The sequence below is a fragment of the Trachurus trachurus genome, assembly GCF_905171665.1.
Source record: "Trachurus trachurus genome assembly, chromosome: 17".
Taxonomy (NCBI): Eukaryota; Metazoa; Chordata; class Actinopteri; order Carangiformes; family Carangidae; genus Trachurus; species Trachurus trachurus.
Window position 1 is genome coordinate 15,703,861 of NC_139900.1, and position 26,682 is coordinate 15,730,542.

The 26,682-nt window shown below is 44.3% G+C and overlaps 1 protein-coding gene across 3 annotated transcripts in view; it reads right to left on the bottom strand.

Moving 5' to 3' along the window:
• Positions 1-4,851: 4,851 nt before the first annotated feature.
• mib1 (MIB E3 ubiquitin protein ligase 1) overlaps positions 4,852-26,682 on the bottom strand; it is a 54,857-nt gene continuing 33,026 nt past the window's right edge. The window contains exons 13-22 of one of the 3 annotated variants that reach the window (XM_083991268.1): positions 15,765-15,897; positions 14,570-14,656; positions 13,882-14,040; positions 11,640-11,821; positions 11,069-11,258; positions 10,869-10,947; positions 10,285-10,371; positions 8,624-8,695; positions 7,762-7,862; positions 4,852-7,189 (exon numbers count right to left, since the gene is read on the bottom strand). In XM_083991268.1, coding sequence (XP_083847394.1) covers positions 7,049-7,189; positions 7,762-7,862; positions 8,624-8,695; positions 10,285-10,371; positions 10,869-10,947; positions 11,069-11,258; positions 11,640-11,821; positions 13,882-14,040; positions 14,570-14,656; positions 15,765-15,897 — 1,231 coding nt within the window. In that variant the 3' untranslated portion in view covers positions 4,852-7,048. Of the gene's footprint in view, positions 7,190-7,761; positions 7,863-8,623; positions 8,696-10,224; positions 10,372-10,868; positions 10,948-11,068; positions 11,259-11,639; positions 11,822-13,881; positions 14,041-14,569; positions 14,657-15,764; positions 15,898-26,682 lie in introns of all 3 variants that reach the window. The other 2 variants (XM_083991267.1, XM_083991266.1) reach the window with 2 other exon arrangements.

Sequence of the window (26,682 nt, forward strand, 5' to 3'; positions counted from 1 at the left end):
ACAAGGACTAGCTCTGCTCAGCCCCCTGTCACATGTGGCTCAAATAGTGGATCCCAAAAGTAACCTGGTTTAAAAATCATTACCTGGCCCTGTGCAGGAGGACAGAGTCATCAGCACTACCTTGTTTGCTTAGTTGAGTGTGATGAATGTGATGAAGTTTGCACTTTTTGATTAAGTATGTCTACCTCATTGTTCTGCTCACTTGTAGCGGTGTGAAACTAATCACATCTGAAGAGAGCTCTAGTGCCACTATTGGTTAATTATTTGAAGAATTTACTAGTGGCTCCCCTGTTGGTGATTAGAGTTTTATTTTATACAGAAATAAATCTAAAATGTGGAAATACCTCACACGTTTTACTTTTGTATTGTTAGTTAATCGGCCCGATCACTTATTCTTTATGTGCTTTTAACTGTTTTTACTTGATGGGGAATTACTGGTGTGTTAGTGTTTGTAATCTGCCTTGTAAAATTAATAGGTTGCAGTATTTTTTTTAACCCTGTCAGGAATCTTTTCAATCTCAGCATCAAAAGCACTTGACAGTTTACTGCCCAGGCAAAGGTTGCACCTCCACCGTTTTATAGAATTATTAAGTAAGCAATTATGATAACCCACTGTTTTAAAGATAATAGGATGATAAGGTTCTGCCAAACTCACTCTGTAGTTTGCCCTCATGCTGCTCTTCCTGAGGAGAAAATCAATATCTTTTTACACTTCGGGCCAAGTCAGGCCACTTTGTCCTCTGGACATACCAGGTGTTTATTTTACCTGTTGAGCAGGTAAAATTCCTGATGTTCCGCTGAAAATAGTCGTAATTATAATCTAAAAAAAAATGCACTCCGTAGCTATACACATTGCAATGACCCTGCTTGGCTAGTGGCATTTTATCAAAGCTCATAAACCTTGAATGACTATATATTGATAAAGACTGTTTAAAGTGTCATTGGAACGATAACATTTGCACTGTAAATGTGGCTCACAGGCTCCAGCCTCCAATCATGCCGGGATGATAAGGACGGCACAAGCGGGATACGACTAATAGGTCAAAAGTCACAAACAATATGGTTTGAAGACGCTGAAAGACACGTTTTGTTTTGTTAAAATATATGGAACATCATTAACTTCTCTAAAACCACGTGGATAATTTAACCAGGATAATAAATATTAACCAACAGCTAATTTGTAATTAATACCACATGCCCTTAAAGTTTAAGGCTTAAACATTGGGAAGTTATTAGTGCTTCATAAGGAATATTGGATGTGACCGAGTGGACAACTTGCAACCACTGTCCTATTGTGATACCACATGTGCATCATTTTATGTTTGTACAATACAAAATGAGATGGAAAAAATATTACAAAGATATTAGATTCCAATTAGATTTAAATTGAAAAAAAAAGAGTAACGAAATATCACTAAAAATACACTTTATGCTTGTTTTAAGGGACCTTGTTCACGAGTACATCCAGTTCCCTCCGAGTGCTGTTTGTGTGAACCTTCTCCCTCTAAACGCATAAATAACAATTACCCACCACTGAGAGAGTGATCGACGAGTGGTTTGACACTTTGCCCTGATCAATATCAATAAAGCAATCAGCTCGTCAGGAGCCTATATGTTTTGAAGAGAGAGACCAGTGAGGGAGGAGAGCTGAGTTTATAGCTTTACTGTGGGAGGTGGGGCCGCTAATTTCAGGTACACTCACCTCAACCACCCACTAACACAAACACACACACATGTGGTTATATCACATTTGAATTACTTCTATTTGTTCTACCGTAAACCTACCATCGTTTTCACGCCAGCTTAAAACACAACTTGAACATACTTTTGTCAGCTCTGTTGATCTCATTTTAACATGTGTGTAAATGTCTGTTACACTTGCTAATTTACACCTTGTCATTGTCTTTTATTACTTTGTTTGTACAGCGCTTTTAAAGTTATTATTATTATCACTATCATGATGGTAAAAATGGCAGATAGCTTCTTAAGTTTACCCCAACTGTAAATAAACCCACATTGCGAGTTCAGGTTTGCCGAATGTAACTGTAAATGTAAAGTTTTCAACCTCAGTTTGACAGATTTTCACAGTTAACCGTCTTGAATTCCCCAAACTGTACCAGATTGCGACAAACACACAAACTGCTCAGGCCTCATGTCGGGCCTCTCCCTCCTCCTTCTTCTCTCTAGTCCTTGAGGAGTCGGTCCAGGCAGCCACAGTTGCACTTTGCTCAGTCTGTCCATAAACGGAGACAATAAGGGCAATCAGCACAGACTGGATCTGAACTGGCTGACATGAGAGAGAGAGAGCGAGAGGACCTTCAGACAGCCAATGATCAATTCCTCCAACATGGCAGGAAAGCCCAAATGGTCAAAATAGATGAGAAGAAATATTTTCTCCCTTTTTGTTTATCTGTGTGGTCTGACTAAATACAGGATGGAATTGATTTCTGCAGATCCATACTTTTGGATTTGAGAAAAAAATAGAACAAAACACATTTAGAATTTGAGGCTTGTTGTCTAAATAAGAAATAAGCTGCAGATGGAAATAACTGTAGGAATAATACAATTTTTATACTATTTTATCATGAGACCTCACAAATAAATATATACAATAAAAAATAAAAAAGCATTTTATGGTCTCTGCTTTAGTTTTGCTCTGAACAAAGCACACCTGGGATCATGAAATGTATAAAGTTCAAGTTCCGGAGATGTGGTAGTAAATTTAAACTCTGTATTTCTTGCTGGCAGCCAAGGCCGGGATTAACAACTGTGTTTCAGAGTGAGCACGTCGTCCGTCGCCATGGAACAACTACAGCATAATCTCTGCATGACTGATGGCGTCTGTAACTACCTGCCACGCCAAAATAAAGCCCATGAGTAAGTGTCTTTACTGTAAATTTCGGTGATTTGTCCTCTGCGCCACAGACACTGTACAGTCACAGGACAGTCAGACCTACAGGGTTTAGTGGTTGGATGTACTGCCACCTTGTGATGCGCTCTGAAAGCTGCATGTCAAAAAACCCTGTTATCAGAGCGTCGCCTCGCATTAAATGTACAGACATTATATCCATTTCAGTGGGTCAGTACTTCAGGACTAGCACCAAGGGCAAAGCCTCAGGAGAGACGGGGGTCCAGACCACCCCTCCTCCCCCCGTGGCATGCTGACTCCACCAGCAGATGGATGCCACTGACCCTGCTCAGTGATCACAGCAGAGACTTGAAGCAGGGTCACAGACATTTTCCTGATCACGGTCGCCCGCTCCGCTCTCCGGGGGGTTCAATTCATCTCTATCTGCTGCTCAGTCAAGCCTGCCAGTGCCGGCACGACCATCACTCACACTGTGCGGGGGCAGCCACATGGGTAGGGAGGAGGAGGAGGAGGAGGAGGGGGATTAGATGACCCACCCCCTCCTGGTGTGGGAGTTAACAACCCCTGCAGTCCAGTCAGCAAACGCTGCAGCCTTCAAGCAGCAGGCTGAAACTGGCAGGCGTGGCGGTCAGGGATGCTCCCCAGGATCAGGCCACACCACAGCCGGTGGGGGGGAGATAGCGTCGTCTCCGGCACCCTGACACACAGGCAATCGGCATGGCAGCGAGGGGCCTGTGGTCAGTCAGAGTGATGGACAAACAGCCTGGTTTTGACACCTCCGATTCATTTGACACACCATTATAATAATGGCCTGGCATCATGGTTTTATGATTCTTAACCTTAACTACCTGGAGAAAAGTGTGTGGACACATTAAGATTATATGTGATAGTTGCATCACATATAATGTGATGGGGGGGGGGGGGGTTTGGTCACACCAAACCAACGCTGAAACAGTAAACAGGCCTTTCCCCAACAACTGGGAAGCACACCACGGTCTAAAATATATATTAAAAAAATAATGTTCTATTATTATATACATAGTCTGTGGTCCAGGTTTTGTTAGTCATCACTGTCTGAATTCTGAAAATAAAGACTTCCCTGCATCAGTACTGGAGCGACAGTGACTGGTGTCCACATACTTCTTACCACACAGAATATATACAGTCTGCTCCCGACAGAAAACGATGACAAAGTGGCACTGCAGTCACCGTCTGACACCGTAACAGGTAAACCGTGTGAGCCCATTCTTTTATAAGACAGCTACTCGAATGTAAAATGACAGAGCACAATGGACGACGTGACAACAGACTCTACACTCGACAACTGTCCAGGCCTGATGCCAAGTCACAGAGATCTGCGAGGGTATGAAAAAAAAAAAAAAAAGGTCTCAAGAGTCTCGGCCACAGTCGGTGTTGTTGGCGTTGACGACGTGAGAGGGTGACAGCATGATGAATGCCCTGTTATGAGCAGCTGCATGTGAGCCCAGTCCAAAGACGTCCAGGTTATGAATGGACTCATCAATGAGCAGGAGCGTAAAAGGCCTTTGGTCATAATTTGGAAGTGGAGAGGAGATGTCTTGTGAGATGTCCCGCTGTCACAGCTCGCACTGGAGGAGATGCATCACTGTGCTCGGCTCGCTCCCATCTCTCCTGTGTGGTTTACCTTTCATCCTCCCTCTCTCTTGAATTAGCATAGCTGACCTCTCACACGCTGGCGCTGAGTCATTATTAGGTGTGAGGATTTTCAATTACCCCACACCTCCCATCTCTGCCACCCTGTCTCCTCTGCAGAGGCAGACGCTGCACAGCATGACAAAAGCAACAAAATGCAAATGTGTTTTATAAGAAGCTGCTCAGCCACATCTCAACATGAAAAACAAAACAAAACAAAATGCTCAAAGCTAACGAACGATTCCAACTCAAGAGGAACAAACAGCACTTTTCAGCGTCCCAGGGTTCATTTGGAACTTTATTTCAGCTATATGGTTGTTTTAAAAGCACTTATTAGCAATACAGACCGAACGGTTTTCATGAAACATGTCGTACTGCATATGTCAAACATTCATGCCAAAGAAAATACTACCGATACATTTCCAACAGGACAATTAACAGGTATTGAAAATAAAAGTACAAAAGAGGCTTTTTCATAACAACCGTAACAAGACAACACTACCATAAAGCGTATTAGTGCTTCTAGCTTAAAGTGTTATCATGATCAGTGAAAAGAATTGAAACTGTACTCAAGAAAAAAAATTTGCTTTCAGACCTAAAGAGAGAGAGAGAAAACGATGCTTGTATGTGGTTGCAAAGTCCCACATAGCGGAGCAAGCTAGCCACCTTGCCGAGTCTCCACATGGGCAACTGCCTTTTTCAAAGAGGTAAGGCAAGTTCTGTCTTACAAAAAAACAAAAAAACATTAGCTTTCCTCCCAAAATAAAACATTGGTGAAAAGATACTTGACACTTTAGACAACAAAATGTCTTTTTTTCTGTTTCACACAAACAAATTAGGCTTACAGAGACCTAGTTCAGAGGAAAAATGCTTAATCTTTCTATCTAGAAGCTACGGCCAACAAAAAGCAAACAAAAAAAAACAAAACAAACAAAAAAACATCACAAACGTATCTTAACATTAATATCAAAGCAGAATGTTTTGAGAGATTTTGAGGCTACATATTAGGAAGGCAGTGATACCTATGAATCCTATCTTTTTGGGCAGCAATACAAAATAATTTATTCTACATTTTCATCTTTAGTGTTCTAATGGATTGTACTTTCTAGCTCAATAGATGTTGATTTTGAGAAAAGGAAATACACTTAAATAAAATAGAAAAACAAAACAACAACAGTAATACAAGATAATAAGCACCTTATCCCCATACAAGTTATTTAACCAGTAGATTTTTGGAAGCAAATGGCACACAGTCATCAATGGTAAATTAGCAATGCTTATTGAATTGTACTTTTTTTCTTCTTTTTTTTTTTTTTTTTTAAATCAGACAATACCAAGTCTCAAAACAGTAAGTTGTGACAACAGGCTCTGTTACAGAAACGTTTGCATCATGTGAGGTCGTGTGTGTGCGACAAACAGGTGCGATGGTGGCCGATCACTGGACAGGTTGAATCGGCAGTACTGTGGTGTGGTGTGGTGTGCTACCTGGTGGTCAGACAAACTGTATCTGTGGTGTTTCAACACTGACCTCACGTGGGACCTCCGAAGGTTAAAGTGTGGAAAGTGGAGTTTTGTTAACCCTGACTCAGCTTTTTCTAGTGGAAAACTGCCAACATCTGGTCTTCAACTTGCGAGGCCAAGTCGACGTACGGCTCGTGTCGCGACTGCCAAACTCAACACATGATGAGAAGCAAAGAAGAAAGAAAGGTGGAAAAAAACAAAACACTCACTGAACCTTTAAATGATGCAAACCGTAATGTGTCACAAACTTGCCACACTGTAATGCAAAAAAAAGTAAGTAGTTAAAATCCACGTCAGGAGCTTCCGATACCAATACACTTGCATAAAGATTTACAAATACAATAAAACTCGACTGCAGCTGGCGTTGACTGCGACAGATGCATGACAACTTTACAACGACTTTACAACCTCTTCTCCAACTTTTGTGAATCCGCTCTGATGCTCAGAGCCGGTGCAGGGTGAAATCCAGGCACGGGATTGACCCTTTCAGTTCATGTCCAAGACTGTGGGCTTGACGGAGACTCCACAGACTCAGAGAGAGAAAAGAAGCTTCACAGAAGAGAGTAAAAACAGATTAAGGGATGAAGAGGGGGTGGTGAGAAAAGGGAGAAAAAGTGAGAGATAGAGAGAGAGACACATTGAGAAACGAAGGCGATGTCCGAGAGGCTGCATTTAGGAAACATGGTGACGAAGCAGCAGAATTGATAAAAAGTCAACTCGTATTTTTTCCTTGTTTTGTAACAGAAACTCCACGTCGTGAACTTTAAGAGAACATTGTTGTGTACAATAAGACATTTGAGGACGCCCCTTGGCTGGCTGACTTGGGTGCTGTGAGGGTGGTCAAGCAGCAGCAGCAGCAGCAGCAGCAGTAGTAGTAATAGCGGTGGCAACAGCAGCTGGTGGTGTGGTTGTGGTGTTGCGTGAACTTCTGAGAGGAGCGTGAAAGAGAGAGAGAGAGAAAGTGTTTGTGTGTGTGTGTGTGGAGATCTAGTAGAGGAGGATGCGGCGTTCGATAGCCTTGCGGCAGATGGGACACTCGCTCATTCGGTCCCCGCACAGCTGGCAGGTGCCGTGGCCGCACATGAAGATCATGTTCTTCAGCCGGTCCAGACACACCGGACACATGGTCTGCGGACAGACGGAGAAAAACGATCACAGCTCGTGTCTTTGGTGCGATGACATCATTTCAATTTTCAGAGAAAACACAACATTTTACAAGTAGTCATGGTCTTGGCCATGAGCTGCATCTGCTTTGTGTATCTGTTATTGTCAAACTATTTTGTTTATTAGTGTCTAATGACATCACGGTGGTGCATTCATGGCCTTTTGGAAACCCCACAACCTGCAACAATCTGTCACTGTCCTGCTGGACATTTGCTACATGTTTTAGAGGTTTGGTGGGTTCAATTCCTTTCTGGGTGGAGTTAACAGGTGGATGTTTTCTTCAGGTTCTCCAGCTCCTTCCCACACATATTAGGTTGATGTGAATCTGAGTTTGTTCGTCTATGTGTCGGCCCTGTGATGGACTGATGACCTGTCCAGGATCTAACCCCGCCTCTTGCCCTATGTCTCTGACAAACCCACCAAACGGAAACTCGTGTGTCTCAATGGATGTTGCGAACTGCTCCATCCTGAACGTGCATGTGGGTGATGAGCCGCAGGAGGAGGCGTCACACTCTTCTGTACACTTCAGGCCTTACCTGCTCCTTGATGTCTTGGAGCTGTTGCTGGAGCTTCTGAACATCGGCGTTGACGTTAGTGTTGTCCTTGTCTCTCTGCAGGGCTGGGATGTTTCCACTGGCTGTTTGAACACAACAGAGCAACACAAAGACGAGTTTAAGAAAAAAAAAAAAAAAAAAGAATTCAATTACCAGCCTAGGGATAAAACAAATTAACAGTTTACACCAGCAGCAACATCAAACTGGAACTTCACCTCCTCATAATGATAAACTATATTGCCAATAAGAGAGAAATGCACCCACACCAACACTGCCTTTCTGAAACAAGCTGGAAGCTTGATTATATTTAAAACATGAGCTCTGTAAACAAGCAAATGATCACAAATGCATGCACTCGGAAATTTATTATGTTTGGCAGATCAAACCCGGGCTCTAGCAGTCTGTTGGCGTAGCACTCACTTTTAAACGACTTGATTTCCGAAATGCATACTTTGCAATTGTCTAGATTATAGAAACTGGCAAAGGACAAAACATCATGCAGTGTTTCTGGCGTTGGACAATCCACTGCGATGCGAGCGTGTAATGATACAAGTGTGAAACTGCCTGGATATATTATTTCAGTACTCAACAAAAATTAGTTGGACCGAGGCCCTGATGGGGACTTCCATTCCAGACTGGCAAACATCTGCCAGAAATAGTGATCAGCAGTGTGATTCTTGGCATATGGACGATCTACAGTTCAGGCTGTGTGTGTATAAAATGAAAGAGAAGGAGGAGGAAGGGGGGTTTAAGGGGAGGGGGACAGGGGCCAGGGCAGCACTGTGGGGAGCTCTTTCAAAAACAAAGGCTCTGATAACGGACGGGATCATGGAGGTATACTTACACCAACTTAGTGCCAGATTGTTGGGCTGGAGAAGATCCTGCGATCCCCCTGCCATAGTGTTAGAGCTCCCTGCTGGGGATAACCAGTCACATTGTTATAGCAGGAGCCGTCCTCACCAGCTCAAGAGTTGGCCTGAGGACCAAAAACTACTCGCTACGGCCTCGGAGGGAGGTTCAGAGAAAAAATTTAAAGAGGAAGCTAGAAAAGTGGGAAACAGTGATCAGGCATAGAAAGGGAAATAAGAGTCACTTCTATGTAGAGTTAATAGTTAAAATGCAGAGCGGTAAAGTGATTCCTTCTCTTTCTCTAGAAGCAAAGTGGAGGTTTTCTTGGCATCTAAATCTCATCTTGCATGGAGAAAGGAAAAAAGTCCAAGAGGTCAAAAGTCCAGCAGCACTTGTGGTATGTAAAATAACATTTTTTTGGCTTGCGGCCTTAATCAGGGGTCATGCTACAAGTCAGTGCTGCTGGAGATCGGCCGTCTTTATTCTTTCTCTTTCTGCCGTTAGCCAATGCTTAAGCGTGAGTCTAACACGGGGTCACTGGGTTAAACATACATTATAAAAGCAAAACACTAAACTAGAGGCGCTGGGAGCTGAAATAATCAAGAGCGACAGATCAATCTGGCATCAGCTTTCATTGTAACTGGGATGCTGCCCCTTGCATGAGGGTCTGCGTGCGTTTGGGGTTTTTTGCACGTCTGGTTGTGAATGTGTGTGAGATCTGCATGGTAATAAAAACCAATAAGTGGAGCGAGGTGACACAATTAACACATGGAGTTAGTGAACTTACAACAGCTTCCCTTTTAACCCAACAGAAAATGTGGAAAACATGATAGAAGTTACCGCTAGTACACCACTAAAATAAACATGTGGACAATAAAACTGTGTCAGCTGGAGACAAGAAGATGGATTGTGAATGAAACCAAAAACTAAATAAATTTGGACACAATATTATATCGAGATTCATTGGAAGTTACATCCACTTGTAAAAACTTGTTTTTTTGTGCCTCTCTATAGAAATTCACCCCCAGGGAGGAATTCTAACTCAGTTCTTTTACACATTCATGAAGGTATTAATATATATAAACCATAAGAACTGCAGGTTGTTTAGTAAACGCCTGCAAATAAATCCAGATATATTTATAGGAATGTGATTAGTTTTCATATTCCAGCAAAACCCAATCTAATAAGTCTCATTAGCCAAAACAAAACATAACAAAAAACAAGGCAGCTAAACATTAGTGAGGCCACTATCTGTCTAAATAGAGTAGAGTAGAACTAAATGACACAATCAAAGTGGATGCATATTTGGAGAGTAAGGTTGACTGATTCAAACGTCTGACCACATTTTTAAATATCTAATGCATGTTTTAGTAAGGGAAAATAAATACATTAAAAAAGACAGCAAAAAAAAAACAAAAAAAAAAAAACATCAGTGATGCAAACATAGGAATACAATGCATAAGCAAGGCAGCAACAAAGCAAAAGGTAAATATATTTTAAAAAGAGGAAACAAAGAAAGAAGGGAAAGAAAGAAAGAAAGAAAACTAAAAAATAAAAGGGGATAATTAAAAGGGAATGTGTGGAAGATTCACTCACTAAGGTCATCATCATCATCATCATCATCATCATCATCATCAGCGGCATCATCCTCCATACCTTTCCCTCCACAGCAAAGAACGAAGGGCGTGCGGCGTTCCACAACAGCCCGGCACTGTACGCACTTCTTCATGAGGCTGGCACAGTCTGGAGGGAGAGGAAACACACAGACGGTCAGATATCGTATTCAAAACGGTGGAGGATGCTGAAGTAAAGAGCACGATAGAGCTGGGCGATGATGTTTTATAATGTCACTTTGACTTGGGTAACTACGGGACGGAGCCGCCGACACTTCTCTGAGCTTCAATAGTTTGTAGTTTATGTTTCAGACACAGGGGAACCATTGTTTAAAAAGTAGCTAATGTTACTAGAATCGTTTTTCTACAGTTTCCCATATGAGAAGGCCAGGTCCCAGTGGAAAATCAACCCAAGATATGAGCAACCCAGGCTTTAATTTATTAGAATAATTTCTTTGTCATTTCTAGAATTTGCAGGAAGAAAAAAAAATACGACTAAAAAAGTAATTGTAGAAAAAAAACTATATATATATATATAATATATATATATATATATATAAACTATTATATTTTTTTTAGGCCATATCACCCAGCTCTAGATTATGATGTGAAATCTGTGTAACTTACTCTCACAAGCGCACATGTGACCACAGGGCTGGAACAATACGGCTGCCTTTTTGTCAGAGCACACTACGCACTCCTCAATCTGTGGAAAATGAAACAAAGAGAAAAAGAAAAAAAGGGGGGGTAATAAAAGTGTCTCTCCACTCCTTGTCATCTATACATTTGTGGGTTCGGGACAGACAGTGGTAGAGTGTCTCTGATACCTTGGTTCTCGACTGGACCTGATCCTTGCAGATGAGACATTTCTTGACACGCGGCGAACAGAGGGAGCAGGTGGCGATGTGTCCGCAGGGCCCGAACAGAGTGTCTCTTTTCATGTCTGAGCACACCATGCACTCCTCCAGCGACTCGATGTTGCTGTTCAGAGACGGGCTGCGGGTGCCCACCTGGCCACTGGAAGGTGGAGGATAAAAAAAAAAACACAGTGTGTGAGAGCAGTGGAAACCACAAAGCCAGAGAGGCTGATGGAGAACAAAGAAAATATGGAAAGACAAGGGGAGACTATTAAGAAAAAAAAACAGATAAAGAAGGTGGAGAAAGGAAACAATATACTATGTCAAACCTTTTTCAGAAAAGACAATAAATAAGAAAAAGAACACATTAACAAACAAGAAAAATTATGGAGCTTTACTAGAATTAGCAGGTTTTTACTGTCTTCATGTTTACCCTACATACATGGGGGTGGTATTGATCTGCTCTTCCAATGCTCAGCATGAAAGCAAGTAAGTGCATTTCCTAAAATGTCAAACTATTCCTTTAAGGGATGATGTTTACCTGCTCTTTTCTTTGTGACATTTGGCCAGAGCTTTGCAGAGGCTGGGGTCAGGACACAGATCCAGAGGGGACTGGCCCTTCTTGTTACGAATGGTCAGGTCTGCTCCGTTAGCTGCCAGGAAGCAGGCGATGGATGCTGCGCTCTTCTTCTCCGCCCCCTGAGTGCCCAGGCCCATGATTAACTGTGGACGCAAAAAAAAAAAAAACAGACGGAATCAGAGACATGTCAGGTTTTTATTTTGGTTTTGTCACAGTGGCGCAGAGCAAAGAGTGAGAGGAGTGAGGAATCCTGGTTTCAAGAGTTAGACCCAGATGAACCATATCAAAGTAAGTGTCACATCGCCCCTAATTAGCCAGTCAAAGACACGCCTTCAGATGGCTGTCAGACAGTGTAACCCCCTGCAACCCCCCCCCACCCCCCACCACCACCATCCAAAATCCCATTAACTGTCACATCCCTCTCGCATCCCTCCTCCAGCTCATCACCTCACTCGAACTCAAAAAGCGTCTCTCTCTGAAGCAATTTGGACCTTCCATGTCTGATTGTCTTCAAGCAGTAGCTTTTACATCTCTGCTGATGGAGCCATCGGGCCGACTAATTCAATTCTCATCTTGAAGGGGAGGGGGTGGAGGTGGGTGGGGGGGGGGAGCTATGGGAGAGTGACCCAACTGCACATATCTCAATTAGACCCGCTGTCTGTCTGTTCCGCTCCTCCGCTGGGGGAACCAGGCGAGGGCAGGAGGCGCTGGGGAGGAGGAGGGCTGAGGAGTGGGGAGGAACTGAGGAGGAGGAGGAGGAGGAGGAGGAGGAGGAGGAGGAGGAGGAGGAGGAGGAGGAGGAGGAGGAGGAGGATGAGGAGGAGGCGCAGGAGGAGAGGAGGAAAGACGTGGGAGGGAGACAGAAGGTGACAGGTACGGTAAGCCTGTCGCTGCAGCGAGGCACTCCAGCCTTAAGCACATCCCTGTAGGGATTAGTGATGTGGTGTTAACACGGAAATGGTTCGGCTCTGACATGTCGGCCTCTGAAGAGAGGAATGAACTCATTCAGGCTGGTCAGAAAGGGGGCAGCAAGCCGGTCGACTGCCCCCCCCACCACCACCACCACCACCCCACCCAACACATCGGAGGCGGCTGTCTGAGCGATGGTCCGCTGCAGAACCGGGCTGTCCAGTGATGCAGATGACAGGGGCGACTGAGGAGCACTGAGCTTCCTGTCTAGGTGTGATCTGTCATCATTTTTCACACACCGGGGCAGCGGACCACACACACACACACACACACTCATCTTCATACAGGTGTGTACACAGACCCTGCAGAACGCTACCTAAAGACCATCTAATAACCACTGATGCTGAAAGCCATGATTATGAGAGACAGGATGTGACTGCACCTCTGTGGTGTTGACAGAGCAAGCATGGCATGTATTTATAAAGGCTTTAATAACTGTCTGGTTTTCCTACTGAATCTGGTTTGTGTGTTCTCTGCATGTATGTGCAAGTTTTCACAGGAGAAAAATACATGGCATGGGTGAGAAAAAGTAATGTGTCTTTTTGTGTCTAATGAGTTTCATTGTTCAAATCAGCTCAGTAAACAGAGAGAGAAAAAAACATGTTTGCTGTGAGTCAGCAGGGGTCGCATTTGACTCTGTCAGATCCTCCACAGTTACTAGAGAGTTTTTATAAGATAACTGGAGTCACAGTAACTCCTGGTAATGACTTCTTGCTCTCTCGACCATTCGTTTTATCCATCAATCTGAGAAACATAATAAAATCTTGAGGGGAAATGTTGCAGCAAGTTTAAACGGTTTCATTATCCTGCCTGGGTTTTTTGTATTAAAAGCAGCACAAACAGAGCCCTCTGCATCAGGCCTGCAACACAGTGGCATCCCATCTTAAGAGCACAGCTGGAGTGAGCGACGGCTGCCCATCTTTCCTGTGTCTTTTAATACGCCATGGTAGTCAGCAATCTGCTCCCAGACAATTATGTTTGGGAATATCAAGATGACACCTCACATCAACCTATTGGATAATAAGAAGGAACATTTCCATATTTCTTTTCTACATATTGACCTAAAAATTGTTATCAACCAAAGTTTAAGATATCTTAACTCTTCAGCTACCTGTGTGTCACCTATTTCACAAGTTTGCAGCTGTTTTCTTGTTGGGTGTTTTTGGCTGTTAGCCTGCACACAAAGTTGTTTTCGTTTTAATGTGTGAGTGTCTTTAACAGTGTGACGCCTTACTGTGTTCTTGGAGGGTTCCCAGGGCTCCACTTTGCTGACATCCTGCATATCTTGGAGCTGTCGCAGTTGGGATAGCGTGTGGTGACGCAGTGCCTCGTGAAGCGGCGTGTCCCCATCCTTGTCCTGCACATCCAGCTTGGCCTCAGCCCGCACCAGCAGCTGTGAAGAGGAACATATAAACAAAGAGTTGCGCAAGCAGGCGGTTTAAAAACGCAAAAGTCTGGCAGCGACCATGAAACAACTTTAATTTTATGCTACGATGCAAATGCCACGGCGCTGATTTATAAGGCTGCTGCTTACAATGAACTGCCTTCAGTGTTGTAGCCCCTCCAATTATAGAGTGCATTTTGTCTGGAGTCCACAAGATGGCAACGTGGCTATCTCAATCCAATACTACCCCAAATGACTCTAACCAAGACACAGCCTCAGAGAGCATTTTCTCTACACAGCATCAGTCTGAAGCAGGACCTCATTCAACTGCAGGACATCCAACCGTGTAAATTAAATGCAGGGCTGCACTGACGTTATTCCTCTCCCCGCTTTTGTGTATGGTCCAGAGTGAGAGGGACTGACAGAGAGATAACTAGAGACAGGATGTGTAGTTTTTTTGTGCTGTGAAAAAAAAGAACAGAAAAAGGAGGAGAACAAATGAGGAAAAGAAGAAAGAAGGCTAGAAGCCCCAACTAACCCGGACTATCTGTGTGTGTTGGCGCTCCACTGCCAGGTGTAACGCCGTCTGCTGGTTGACATTCTGGATGTCTAAGCTGGCGCTGCCCTGGGAGGTGGGAACAAGATAGAAAGAAGAAAACACACACACACACACTATTAACATCTGGGATATTTGTGCATATATTAACAACCAACCCTAGTGTGTCACTCATATGTGCATGGGAGGGATGATAAATGTGGACAAAATCGAATAAAGCAAAATGTAATAAAACAATTGTTCAGTACATGAAAGCCTGTAACTGTAACAAGCTCTCTGGGTTTATGTGCCTCAAACAACCTCCTTTCCTTCTTTCAACCCTGCCGACCAACAAAGTATCACCTAGGGGGCTGGGGAAGAAAAAAAAGAAAAAAGAAAAAAAGACGCATCCCACAATAACGCTGCATGTGATTGTCATTTCCAATTGCGAATACCTCAGCTGAGGAGATGTGGAGGGAAGATAAGCATTGTGATCAGGCAGTGTGTGAAATCCCCAAGTAATAAGACTGACTGACTGGCTGACTGGCTGGCTGGCAGGGAATCTGCAGTGCACCTTGTAGTGTGGTGCAATTTCTGAATAGAAAGCTGAGCCATCACTGCAAAACCAGCCCATTGCAGGGACTTGGGAAAAAAGGCCGTCCCCGCTGAAAGGTAGCTTGCACAGCAAACGTACATGCGTTGGAATGCTGCAGCAACATTGCTGCCTTGCACCACATCCTAATTAACCCAGTTCCTGCTTGGTCAGGTGACTTTTGCCGTAAACTCCTGCATGTGTTAGTCTCCGGGGAGTTAAATCTGCACTCTCACAGGGGAGAGAGAAAGAAAAAAAAAAGAGTACAAACCTATGATTGCAGGAGGAGGAGGATATGAGGGCCCGGCAGCACTAAAGCTTACCTCTAGAGGCCCCGTGAACCGTATGGATTCAATAAAAAAAAAGGCAGTTATAGCTGCTTCAACTGGTCTACAGCTTGCTGGCTGCAGGGAGTGCAGTGGAAGCTGCTCTTAATGGTCTGTAGTGAGGGGGAAGCCGGGAGTGCTGAGGCTGAGCTGATGCAGCTATGCTTTGGGCTAATATTTGTAAACGGTAAAGAGTTTTCTCACAGAGCATGAAGAAACTTGCATTTGTTGTCAGTTTGAGCGCTAAAGCATGTATTTAAAAATGCCTCCGTGTTGTCACCTGGTGCACCAACAGCTCGGCCACCTCCACGTGGTTGTTGAGGGCAGCCAGGTGCAGCGCCGTGTAACCGTCATCCTTCTTCTCATCCACGATCCAAGGCCTCGGCAGTTTGGATAGCAGCACACGCATGGCACTGAGCAGAGAGAGCAAGAGAGTGGGGGAGAAAGGAGTGAGTGAGTGGATTCTGGTGTAGAAAGTCAAGACAATGCAGTAAAATTGATCTCACATCTGTGATGTAAAAAGCAAAAAAAAAAAAGAAATTCATACATCAGTGAATGAATTCTTTCATGCACTGTGTGAGACCGTGGGGTCAGACACAAGCTGCTGGAAGCAAACACATCCCAGTGTCTGTGCTGCTGATACAAAGCATATTCCAGTACATTTTCCCCCCCTTTTTTACAGCAGAGCAGATCCCATTTTCACACATGGGGACAAGAATACTAAATCAACTTAGGGAGGAGTTGCTTTCCCAAGCAGAGTGTTATTTACATCAAGCTTTGAGCGGTACAAGTGCTGTGTGTTATTTTAGAGTACTCGTCCCTCTACCATCTCTTCGGTTAAAAAGGGAAGCCACTTTTCCCTTGATGATGCGCAAAAGCGTCTATCATTGGGAGGCAAAATGGTAATTACATGAGATTTAGCTGCATTCACTCAGGTCTTCTCCTGGGGAAGAAACAGACAGGGTGGATGGGAAAAAAATCTATTGTTTAAACAGTGCCATTTAACATGAGTGGCCTGGTGTGGCGAGAAGAGCCCGTCAGTCCTGTGCCACTGAAGGTCATTTGGAGGATGTGTGCCACCGAGAGACGCGGCTGCAAAGGCGAACTGTACGAGAGGAGGGCTGAGAAGGAGTCACAGTGTCACAGTGGGGATAAAGAGGGAGGCTGGCTGTCACTACCCACAGTGCCACAGAAGAAGAAGAAGAAGAAGAAAGGAGAGACCCCAGAGTTAGTGGTGGATGAAAGCCACAAACACATTTCCATTCCTTATTAACTCGACTGTAATTACAAAGAAATACATGGGAGTTAATGCCCTTCCTCTCGCAAAGTCAACTTGGTTTTTCTTGCATGGCAGCTTTTAGTTTAGTGTTTGAACTCATCCATTATCTCTTTGCCCCCGACTCCTATCTCTCCGTGCACCCTCCTCTTGCTTTAGCTCTCGGGCACACACCCAGGCATATAATACATGAGAATACTGAAATGAGACTCATCCCGATTTTAATGTACGAGAGGCGCATCAAGCCAAGGATATCTGATGAGGAATAAAGGCAGCAGAAAACTCCTTTTTGCAAATACTTTGAAATGTGAAACAAGGCACTTAAAAGCCCAAGCTGTGTCGCTAAACTCTTCTTATATCTGGTCTGTAGTTAGGTACACAATGTACCTTCAATAAGCATTAGAGCAGGAACGCTGGAGGGAACACTTCTGGCCCTGATTAACCCTGAATAATCATGCAGGGCATATCTTTGAACTGCGACAAAAGGAGGCGGCAGATTTTACCCTGACTTTGATAACGGTTGAACAGCCCACATCCGTACGGCGGAGTATTTACATACACAATACAAAGAGGTAAATATGATCCGAAACAGCACACAGAGGGGGGGGGAATGGGCTGTAGCACGGGACAGGAAGGCCGCAGCCTGCACAATCAATGACAAATGGTGAACTATTGAGACAGAGGAAAGAAAGCAAACCAACAGTCTTTCAGAGTAAAGGTAATCGGCACGGCAGGTTCTCTGCAGGGTTTTTTTTTTTTTTCTTCCTGCTAAACCTACAGCTCGTCTCTCTCCTCCCGGGGTAATGAAAGAGAGCATCATCAGCACACCCCTCTTGAGGAAAAGCAGCAGAGGAAAAGAGGAGCAGAGAGAGGCAAGGGAGGCAAGGCAGTCAGCACCTCTGCACGGACAGAGATCCGGGGCTGGTGTACTGCTGCAGTGATGAACAGCGCAGCACACTGATCCCAGGCTCCCTCTCGCTCTCTCTCTACCTCTCATCGCACAGAGGCTTACGCACATACACCTGCATTGCTTGCAGCCATCTTCAAACCACTTAATGCAGAGGGGCGCTGCTTAAATGATATAGCAGCCGCGCCCACTCTTTGCCCTAATCTCATATTCATAATGTGTCGCCTTTGTTACAAAGAACTATTTGCTCGCCTATTGTAGATTTACCATCTCACGGGGGGACTTTTGAGTAATTTCATCCATTGCACTCCCACTGGGCAGAAGTTGAGACTTAAACAAGCAAATTATTCAAGAAAAGACCTTGCCACATCAGATTCCTGCCTGAAGCTATAACATAAAACTTATTCCCAGCGGTTAAACCTAACACTCTTTTAGCTTTTGTTCAAGGAAGACTGATAGACAACACAGGAATGCAGTTTTTTTTTTTTAAACTACCAACAGAATCAAGGGCATTTGTCCCACATAATGCCTTTGTTCTTTTTGTGCTCATATTCTTCCTCTTATTGGTGCAATACAGAACATTTGTGCGACGTGGATTGGCTGGAAATGTCTCCTATATGTAAAACAACTGGCCAATGAATGCAGCGCCTCCTACAGAAGCCGACTGGCGCCTTCTAGTGTCAACAGCCGGCACTTGAGTGCTGGGCAGGTGTTAGCTGATGTAGGGAGCCCCTCCAATAGAAGTCTAGATTGACAGGCTCCCTGCCATGCTGGGCAAAATGGGCAGACATTAATATTAATGCCCCATACTGGCACTGCTGCATTGCAGTTAAGTTATTTGCTGTAAAGGCAGAAAAAAAGAGAGTGAATTAAGAACCAAGAAATAAATCCTAGATGTTTCTTCTTTTTTTTATCTCTTGGGTAAGTGATGTTAGCAGTGACTGAGGTGTGTGTATGTGTGTGTGTGTGAGGAACTGGCTCTTGAGGTAGGATGTTGAGCAGGAGGATGTCGGAGGGGGGAGAGTGAGTTTGGCCGACTCGGGCGGGCTGCAGACTTTTCTTACCGAGCAGAAGGCGCTGTGTCAACCTGGGAGTTTACATTCGGAGAGCTAAAACATTTTTTGCTATGAGGAGGAAACATATTTAGAGAGCGGTGAGGAGCCTTACAAAACCAAAGCAAGCAAAGTCTGTGTGTGAATGCAGGGAGGACGTGCAGCTAAAGGAAGGAGAATGGTAGAGGGGAGAGGGAGAAGGAAGGGGAGACGTGATGGAACTGGGTCACCCTGTGAGAGATCTCACGAGTCCCTCAGGAGAGCTGCACCGGGGCCTGTTGTCTTGGGCTGCAATTTGTCATTGACCAGGAACGCTCTCTGACGCCCTCAGCTCTGTGTGTGTTGGCGTTTGTCATTGCGCCGTACGACAGTGAACCCGAAAAGTGTGTGCGCGCTCGTGTGTGTGTGTTGGGGTCGACAGGGCCCTTCTGCTGCCCTCGTCTGGCTGACAGCCATCTGTGTGGTGGTGGTCAGTCGCCGCTATTGCAACAGGAAGTGAGAGTCGAGGGACAGTAACTTGGGTAGGACAGGGCGAAACGGGAACAGTCAAACATCCAGCCTGAGATTAATGGCTGCGCGCAAACATATGGTTACTCTGATGCAGGAGACGTGTTTGGCATACCGTCAGCCGTTAAACAAAGGCTTCCAGCTCAAGACAGCCCGTCCAAATTCTGCATCGGAAATTAGTCGCCAAGAGGTGCCACCTGCCGAAAACGCTCTGTAAAGGCTGATCATGACAGTGATCAGTCTTGCAACTGTAATGTTCAAATGCACAGATCCAATCTATTTCAATAGTTACAAGTACTACATACCAAAATACCAAATAAATGTTTTTAACCAAAATAATTCCTGACATATTAACTTTTACTGCAGCGTGGGCGAGAATTTATCCACATCCTTTTCAGGACTTTAGCAACAAGTGTTTAACTTATAATCAAAAGTGCTATGGATTATATTCTTCTCAGAGCAGATATGTCAACAAGTCCATTTCCATGACAACTGAACAAACTTTATCTGCCAATAAAAACTGTTTACATTTGATGCTTTTAGGAAAAAAAGCCTACAAGTTAGAAATCCTTTTTTCAAAAACGCACAGCCTCTGTTAGATTTAGCTGGTTTCATGAGGTTTGTTTCTATATTCCTTTCCTCCCTCCAAATGTTCTTCTCCGTTGCAGAGGCCTCATCGGAGCAGCCGTATCCAGATGGTGTGACTTCAGGACGATACATGAGGTGTCAGCTCATCGGGGGGGGGGGGGGGCAGGATCAATACTTTCAGGTCTTTTGAAATAGTGAAGCAGGTTCCCAACAAATCATTCACAAATGCAACACACTAACTGCAAATGGAACCGACTCCCTTCCCCATCCAGCTCGGGGCGGGGAGGCGCTCTTCATCATGTGTTTGGAAGGCAAGAGTCCCTAACTCAGTGGCAGCTGGGAGGGTTGGAGTCATAAAACTGTTGAGGATTTCACTGATCTTAAAACATGCTGCTCTGAACGGAGGGCTGTTGCATTTTTCCTACAAAAACAAGGCAGCCCCAACTTCAACACACACACACACACACAAACTGCAAATACCACTGCTACGAAAACATCATATCTCATCATATCCCATGCAAATGTGACAACCTCTCAAACTTCACCCCTGCCCATCACTCCACTGCTCCCCCCTCCCGAAGCAATTAGTCACCAGTTTACTTAAGTCGGGGGCCGTCCCGCAGCTGCTGGCTGTCCTGCTGTGGACAGAAGTAAATAAACACAGGTAGCGTCCAGGCCAGCAGTGCAGCAGAGAGCTGAGGACAAGAACCTAACTGGCTCCGCTCGATAAAAAAAGGCTTTCATTACCATGCCGTGAGGAGAATAATTTCCCCTACAATGTGACCTTCCCCTGCTTGCCTGTACCTGAGGCCCCTGAGTGAGCATGCTTTTATTAAGGACTATTTGCATAAACCGGGAAGGGGGGAAAGACGAGGAAGGGATGCATTTCTATGATGTTTTGGTTATCACTATAGCTGTTGCTGCCGGCTTGAAGGTTGTTTAGGAGACGCCAGGTGCATTTTCAAACATTCTCAGGTATAGTCGTCTGTCCATTTGGGAAGTAGGCGCGAGCCTATAAAGGCTTAGCTCTAATTAGCCTTAAATCATCCGGTATTATGGGGTGTCCTGATTCATAGCAATTTATGAAGAAGGAGGCAGCAAGACAGTCAGAGAAGCCCAATGGCGCGTTAATGTCCCATTGGTTCGAGATGACCCAATTATTTTCCCATGCTAGTCTTCCTTTGCACTTTATTCTCCTCAGTACCTTGAAAAAGTCTCATTCCCATTTCTGCACCAGCCATAATAGCTATAATATACATCCTTTTACCCAAAAAGTGAGAAATGGCATAAAAGAAGGAGCAAGGACATGCAGATTATATTAGAATAAAGAGACCCCTAAATCATACGTACTCTATGGAAGAATTCCTCAATAGCATCATTACCTATAAAACAACCACGTAATTATTGAACATCGTTTTGTGCGCAGGGTCTGGATCATTGTAATAGGCTCTACATTGGTTTTTAATGTAACAGGGATACAAATCTAGGAAAGACTGGAAAAAAACTGGATTGGATTTAACCTGCTGTATGAAAAAGACTTACAACAAAGTGACTTGACAGACTGAATACACTCCGACAATGTGCAAATAACCAACTTGAAAAGTGACAAAAAAACCCCACAAGACAGGATTTGGTAATAGCATTTTGAATGGTTGACTTGACGTAGGACAGAAAGTATACAAACCGCAGCGTGGAAAATGAAAACGGTAGCTCACATCACTTGTCAGCCCGAGACACAAAACAGACCGGAGTACGCTGTCACCGCGGCATCCAAACCCACCGGCCTCTCTCGCCCATTATTGCAGTCATTGCTTCTCAAACAAGCTGCTAACAGAGCAAAGAAAATCATCTCTGACCCCGTCACCCTGCTCACTCTCTTTTTCGACAAACTTCCCTCTAGTAGATGTTACGGATCAGTGACCCCTCCCCCCCCCCCGCCCCCCTGCCCACAACCTGCTACAAATAAAGCTTTTCTCCGTCGTGTCTCGTGATGCGGACATTAGATTTCGATTTAATTGAAAATGCAACCTACAGGTCGATATGTATTGCCCTTTGACATGATATATCACTACTGCTGCGAGTCTAATTGTATCTGTGATGTCTGTAATAATTTTTAATGTTGAATGTGTTGTCCATCCCATGTCTGTTGTGAAAAACAAAGAAACTCATTATATTTTATTATATTACTCTATACTTCAAGCAAATTGAGGCTTTTTCCGACTCCTCTTGGTGACGGTGGTGGTGACCTATTTGAACTTGAACTGAATACCCAAGTTTTACATCTTACTGGGTCATCAGCAGTCTTTGTTATTTGAATATTCTTCAGGTTTTTTTTTTTGGAAACAAGCGCGCCAATCTAACATCATCTTAATAACCTCTTATCTGTGAAGCCAGTGTGACTGACAATGGCTCTTTTATACTGGCCATTTTTTTGTGATTATGAAGCTGCTTTCTTCAGAGCAATACTACGCCATGCTCGTGTCTGGTTTGAAATTAACTGCAGGTGTTTCCACACTGAAGTACGGGGAGCGGTAAACAGAAGTGGAGGGGGACTGACTCCGGGCTTTGCAGAGCAGCGGCGGAGGATTCAGCCGCTTGTGAAGGTCCTTCGATCGACAGCCACTCAGCAGCCTGCCGCACTGTCACCGTATGGGCAGACAGTCTGAGAGGCTCCCGTGATCTACGGTCTCACGGCAAATCTACCACTTTAAATCACCCCTCACTCCACAGCCTCCCACCTTTTTCTTGGCCCACCACAAAACACATCACGCTCACCCTCACCCTCACACTCTCCTCCCTTGAAACGCTCCATCTCTTGTACGACGTTGTGACCTGCGAGGGTCCTTTTTACACACACAGGAAAAACCCAGCAGTAACAGCATCTCCCCCTCTTAAACGCAGCGGCAAAAGGAAGATAACACATCATCAAAAAGCTCCGCCACAGTAATTGGCAGAGCAGATCCAAAGTGACACAAACAAGCTGCCATATTGCAGCTGATGAGCCTGACTTCTTTGGCAGTGCACACACTTCTAGGCACATATGCAGAGGAAGAAGCTGTGGCTGAAACAGCGATTTGGTAATTAAAATCCATTGTTTGCAGTGGGAAATAATGGGGATCAAAGGGCCTTGTATCAGCTACTGCCTCCTCTAAGCACTGAGACAACAGGCCATATGCCCCAGAGCAGAAGAGAAAATGTCTAACAGCCAACTTGTTAACTGTGGGGGAATGGAGCTTGTATGAATGTACTGTACATTAGACAGATAAGGCTCCATAGAAACTTGAATGTATTCCACACGGACCCATGATTGTACAGATAGTACAATGAAGGTTTTTCTCCTGCAATTTTCCCACGTAAGCTGTTCTGCCTAATCCCAATAATGTAATGGCTTTTTTTACAAAGCAAGCGCTTTTTGCCGACGCCGATTCCCCTCCGTATTCTTTGCATGTTTGTACACAAGGACCCAGACACACACACACACTCGCACAAGAGCTCGCCAACAGACACAAACACAAATCCTTAGCCTCTCCGACTTGTCATAACGCATTTACGCGGGAGCCATTGACTCGGATGTCCGTACAGGTTACCAGGGTAACGTGGCCTGCATTATTCAGCAGCTTAGCTTAGGTTTAGATGTGAACGTCGGCCTGAATGTGTCCCTCAGAGTACATTAAGGTACTAATAGCCCTTGCGGTGACAAAAAACTGTGAAATGACTGGACATGATGGGACAATGAACATGGGTCGTGCCCACGTTTGATCACACACCTCACACGGTCTGAAGCGCCTCTGTATTTTTTTTGACATAGCTTGAAAGGATCTTAGCACTGTTGTTTTATCAAATACAAAACTGCTGAATCATCTGGTGTGCAACCAGGTGTTCCTGAAATGATTCTGTCACTGCATTGAAAATGTATCCAACCTCTGATTCAGTTCTGTTCTACAAAGATTGCTACAGTCTCGTTTAAAAAGAGGATTTCTCACTTGGTATTGATACTCAATATGTGGATTGGGGTCACTAAAGCATGACGGCATCTCTAACGGCCCACGATGACATTAATACTAACATCATGCTATCTGTATTATCTTGATACATGAGTGCAACCATTTCAAGTATACTGCAGGGTTTGTAATGAGGTTTTACACGTGTTCACTCAGCTAAGGAATGTGCAGCACACTTCTCAGTTGTTTCATAAAAAAAAAGAAAAAAAAAAAGACAAACCCAACTGCCATCACTGACGTTAAAGTACCATCTAAAGCTGAAATAAATTCTATTACTTATTCCAGTACATCAAGTAAATAGATAAACTACATTTGTTTTTAAATAGGGGGAGAAAATATTAAAGATGCCTGACAGCTGTGCTGTGGAAGTACATCACCTTGCTCTGTCATATTTATTACCTGCATTGCTGAGGCACTTAAAGTGCCACAAATAAATCCTGCTCTTTCTAGGTTTGGCAAGTGGGCGAAAAACATACTAACGGTGCATATGGCGGCTTCACAATGCAACCTTTTCTTTTTGCATGGCATAGTCACTTTCCCAAAAGCTCTTAATGTCCTTGAGTCCCTCCAGTAAAGGGATGCACCCCTCCCTCTCACTCCCCACCATGCATCCATCCCTCGATCCCTCATTCCCTCTCTTCCCCCTCCATCCATCCATCCTTGCCTCCCTCTGCTTCCCCCAACCCCCTCCCTCTCCCAACATGTGCTATAGCAACATAGCAGCCAGGACTCAATGTTTCAGAATGCCACAGGACAGACAGAGCATTACAGCATGGCTGAGCTTATCTATTGGCTCAGAGCCACTGTTGGCCCAGCCCTTAGGAGGAAGTGTGGGCGTTCTGATTGGCCACAGGGGGATTGGGGCTTGTATCAGCTTGTCCTCTGGCTGATCTGTTGGACTGGTCCCAGCTCATAGAGAGGTGGACACTGGGAGGGATTCTAGGATTGGGGGGACTTTTCAATTAAGTCCGAGTGCATGCTGCAGCAAACTGGAATGAACCCGTTGTTGCGCTACATCCTTAATGGGTGCGCTCCTCAGTCAGGAATTTAACTAGAATAAGCTAATGTCTATTTGTACAACTGAGGATGATAACAACAAATAATACTAAGGAGACGTGTAATTACAAAAAAAATGAATCAGCGGGATAAATCTGTTCTACATAGAGCATGTTATAATAACTACCCGGTCTAAGGATACTTCCTCCCGTTGTGGGCGACAGGAACTCTCTAAGTGCAGTTCATCTGGATTCCAAAGGTTACTTTGACATATCTCTACGATCACTTATCTTTTAATGAATTACAGCAAAGCACCTGTGTGTACTATTTCCTCTGACCAAGTTTATCGCGTCCACCTTCCTGCCATCAGGAATTATCATATATTACTGTGTAAACATGGCCGGATCACACACGACGGCTAAACACACAAAAAAACTAATGGCCAAATCACCGCGCCTAAGTGACATCATTCCTCTGTTTTAGCCCATAAAACCATAATACTCTGCCATCACGTATTGCGCAACTGTGTGTCTGTGTGCATGGTTGTGCATCTGCATATGAGCATATGGTGACAAGGAGGAACTCATACATTGTCCTCAGCAGCTACAACACCTTTCCTGTCACCTCTTTTTATTTTATCAATAGGTTGCTGGCTGGTGCATCTGGCTGTCCTCGCCTGGCCGCGTTAACTTCTAAAATCTGGAAAAAATTAAAACTTCCAATCACAGAAGACTAATTCAGGTTAAGCATCATAATTAAATCTGTGCACGAGCATGCAGCCATTTACTTGAGTGACATGTGAATAAACAGACATCAAGCAGTATGCTGCGGGTGTGTGTATGTGTGTGTATGTGTGTGTGTGCCTCTGAGAAAATGGTCTGGCACACGCATTATGCGCCCCTGCAGTGCATAGGTATTTGTGCAGTTTGGGAGTCACTTAATGGTAACATGCAGCGCCAGTAAGGCACAGTAAAAGATCAGAGGCAGGAGAGGCAGAGGAGCTTCCCCTGCAGTGAGGCTGGAGGGAACAATGGGCTGCTGGATCAGAGAGCCTGACAGCCACTGGCTTCCCCCTCCAGCACCCAGGTAGGCTGGCCCATTCATAAATCACTTTTATTCTTCCAAGTGCTCAACAGCCTCACCTCTTCAAATGATGCACTGTGTAAAGGGATGAGGAGAGAGAGAGAGAGGGGTGGGTGGGGTGGGGTGGTGGGTGTGGAGGGAACGAGGAGGGAGAGGAAGGCAACCGATGAGAGAGATAAAGTAAGCACGAGGAAGAGCCAGGCTGATGGAGGAGGAGCATGCAGATTTTCTTAAAAAGAAAAAAAAAAAAAAAAAAGAGGGGCACAAACTGGACTCATTAGAAGTAGCTGTAATCCCTATATGATGTTGACTGGTGGGCAGGGACACAGACTGCAGGAATTAAGACAAGCTAAAAGACCAACCAAGACTTTACCAGCAGGCTTGAAGCTCAAAGATAAAAAATAAATAAAATAAAAAAACAAACAGGGGTGTCATGACCATGTGAAGGTGACCAGGAGTCCCAGAACAAACCTTTCAAATCACAAAAGAGACTTTTTTGGGTCATTTTAGTCGAGTCAGAGGGACGAGCTTTCACTAAGAATGCCCATCTTATAAAATAACCAACAATATATTATGCTTCCTAAAAGTTTTCCCTCTGGGCTTTCCCAGAAATCAAGCTTTTTGACGTTAATTTGGAAAAGGAAAAAAAAGGAAGAAAGAAGATTTAATGTCAAAGTGAAAACAAATCACTACAAATTCATCTTAATTAGGAACAAATAAAAAAAACAAAGTAATTGATTGTATTCACCCTTCTCAAGTCGATATTTAGTAGAAGCACCTCTGGCAGC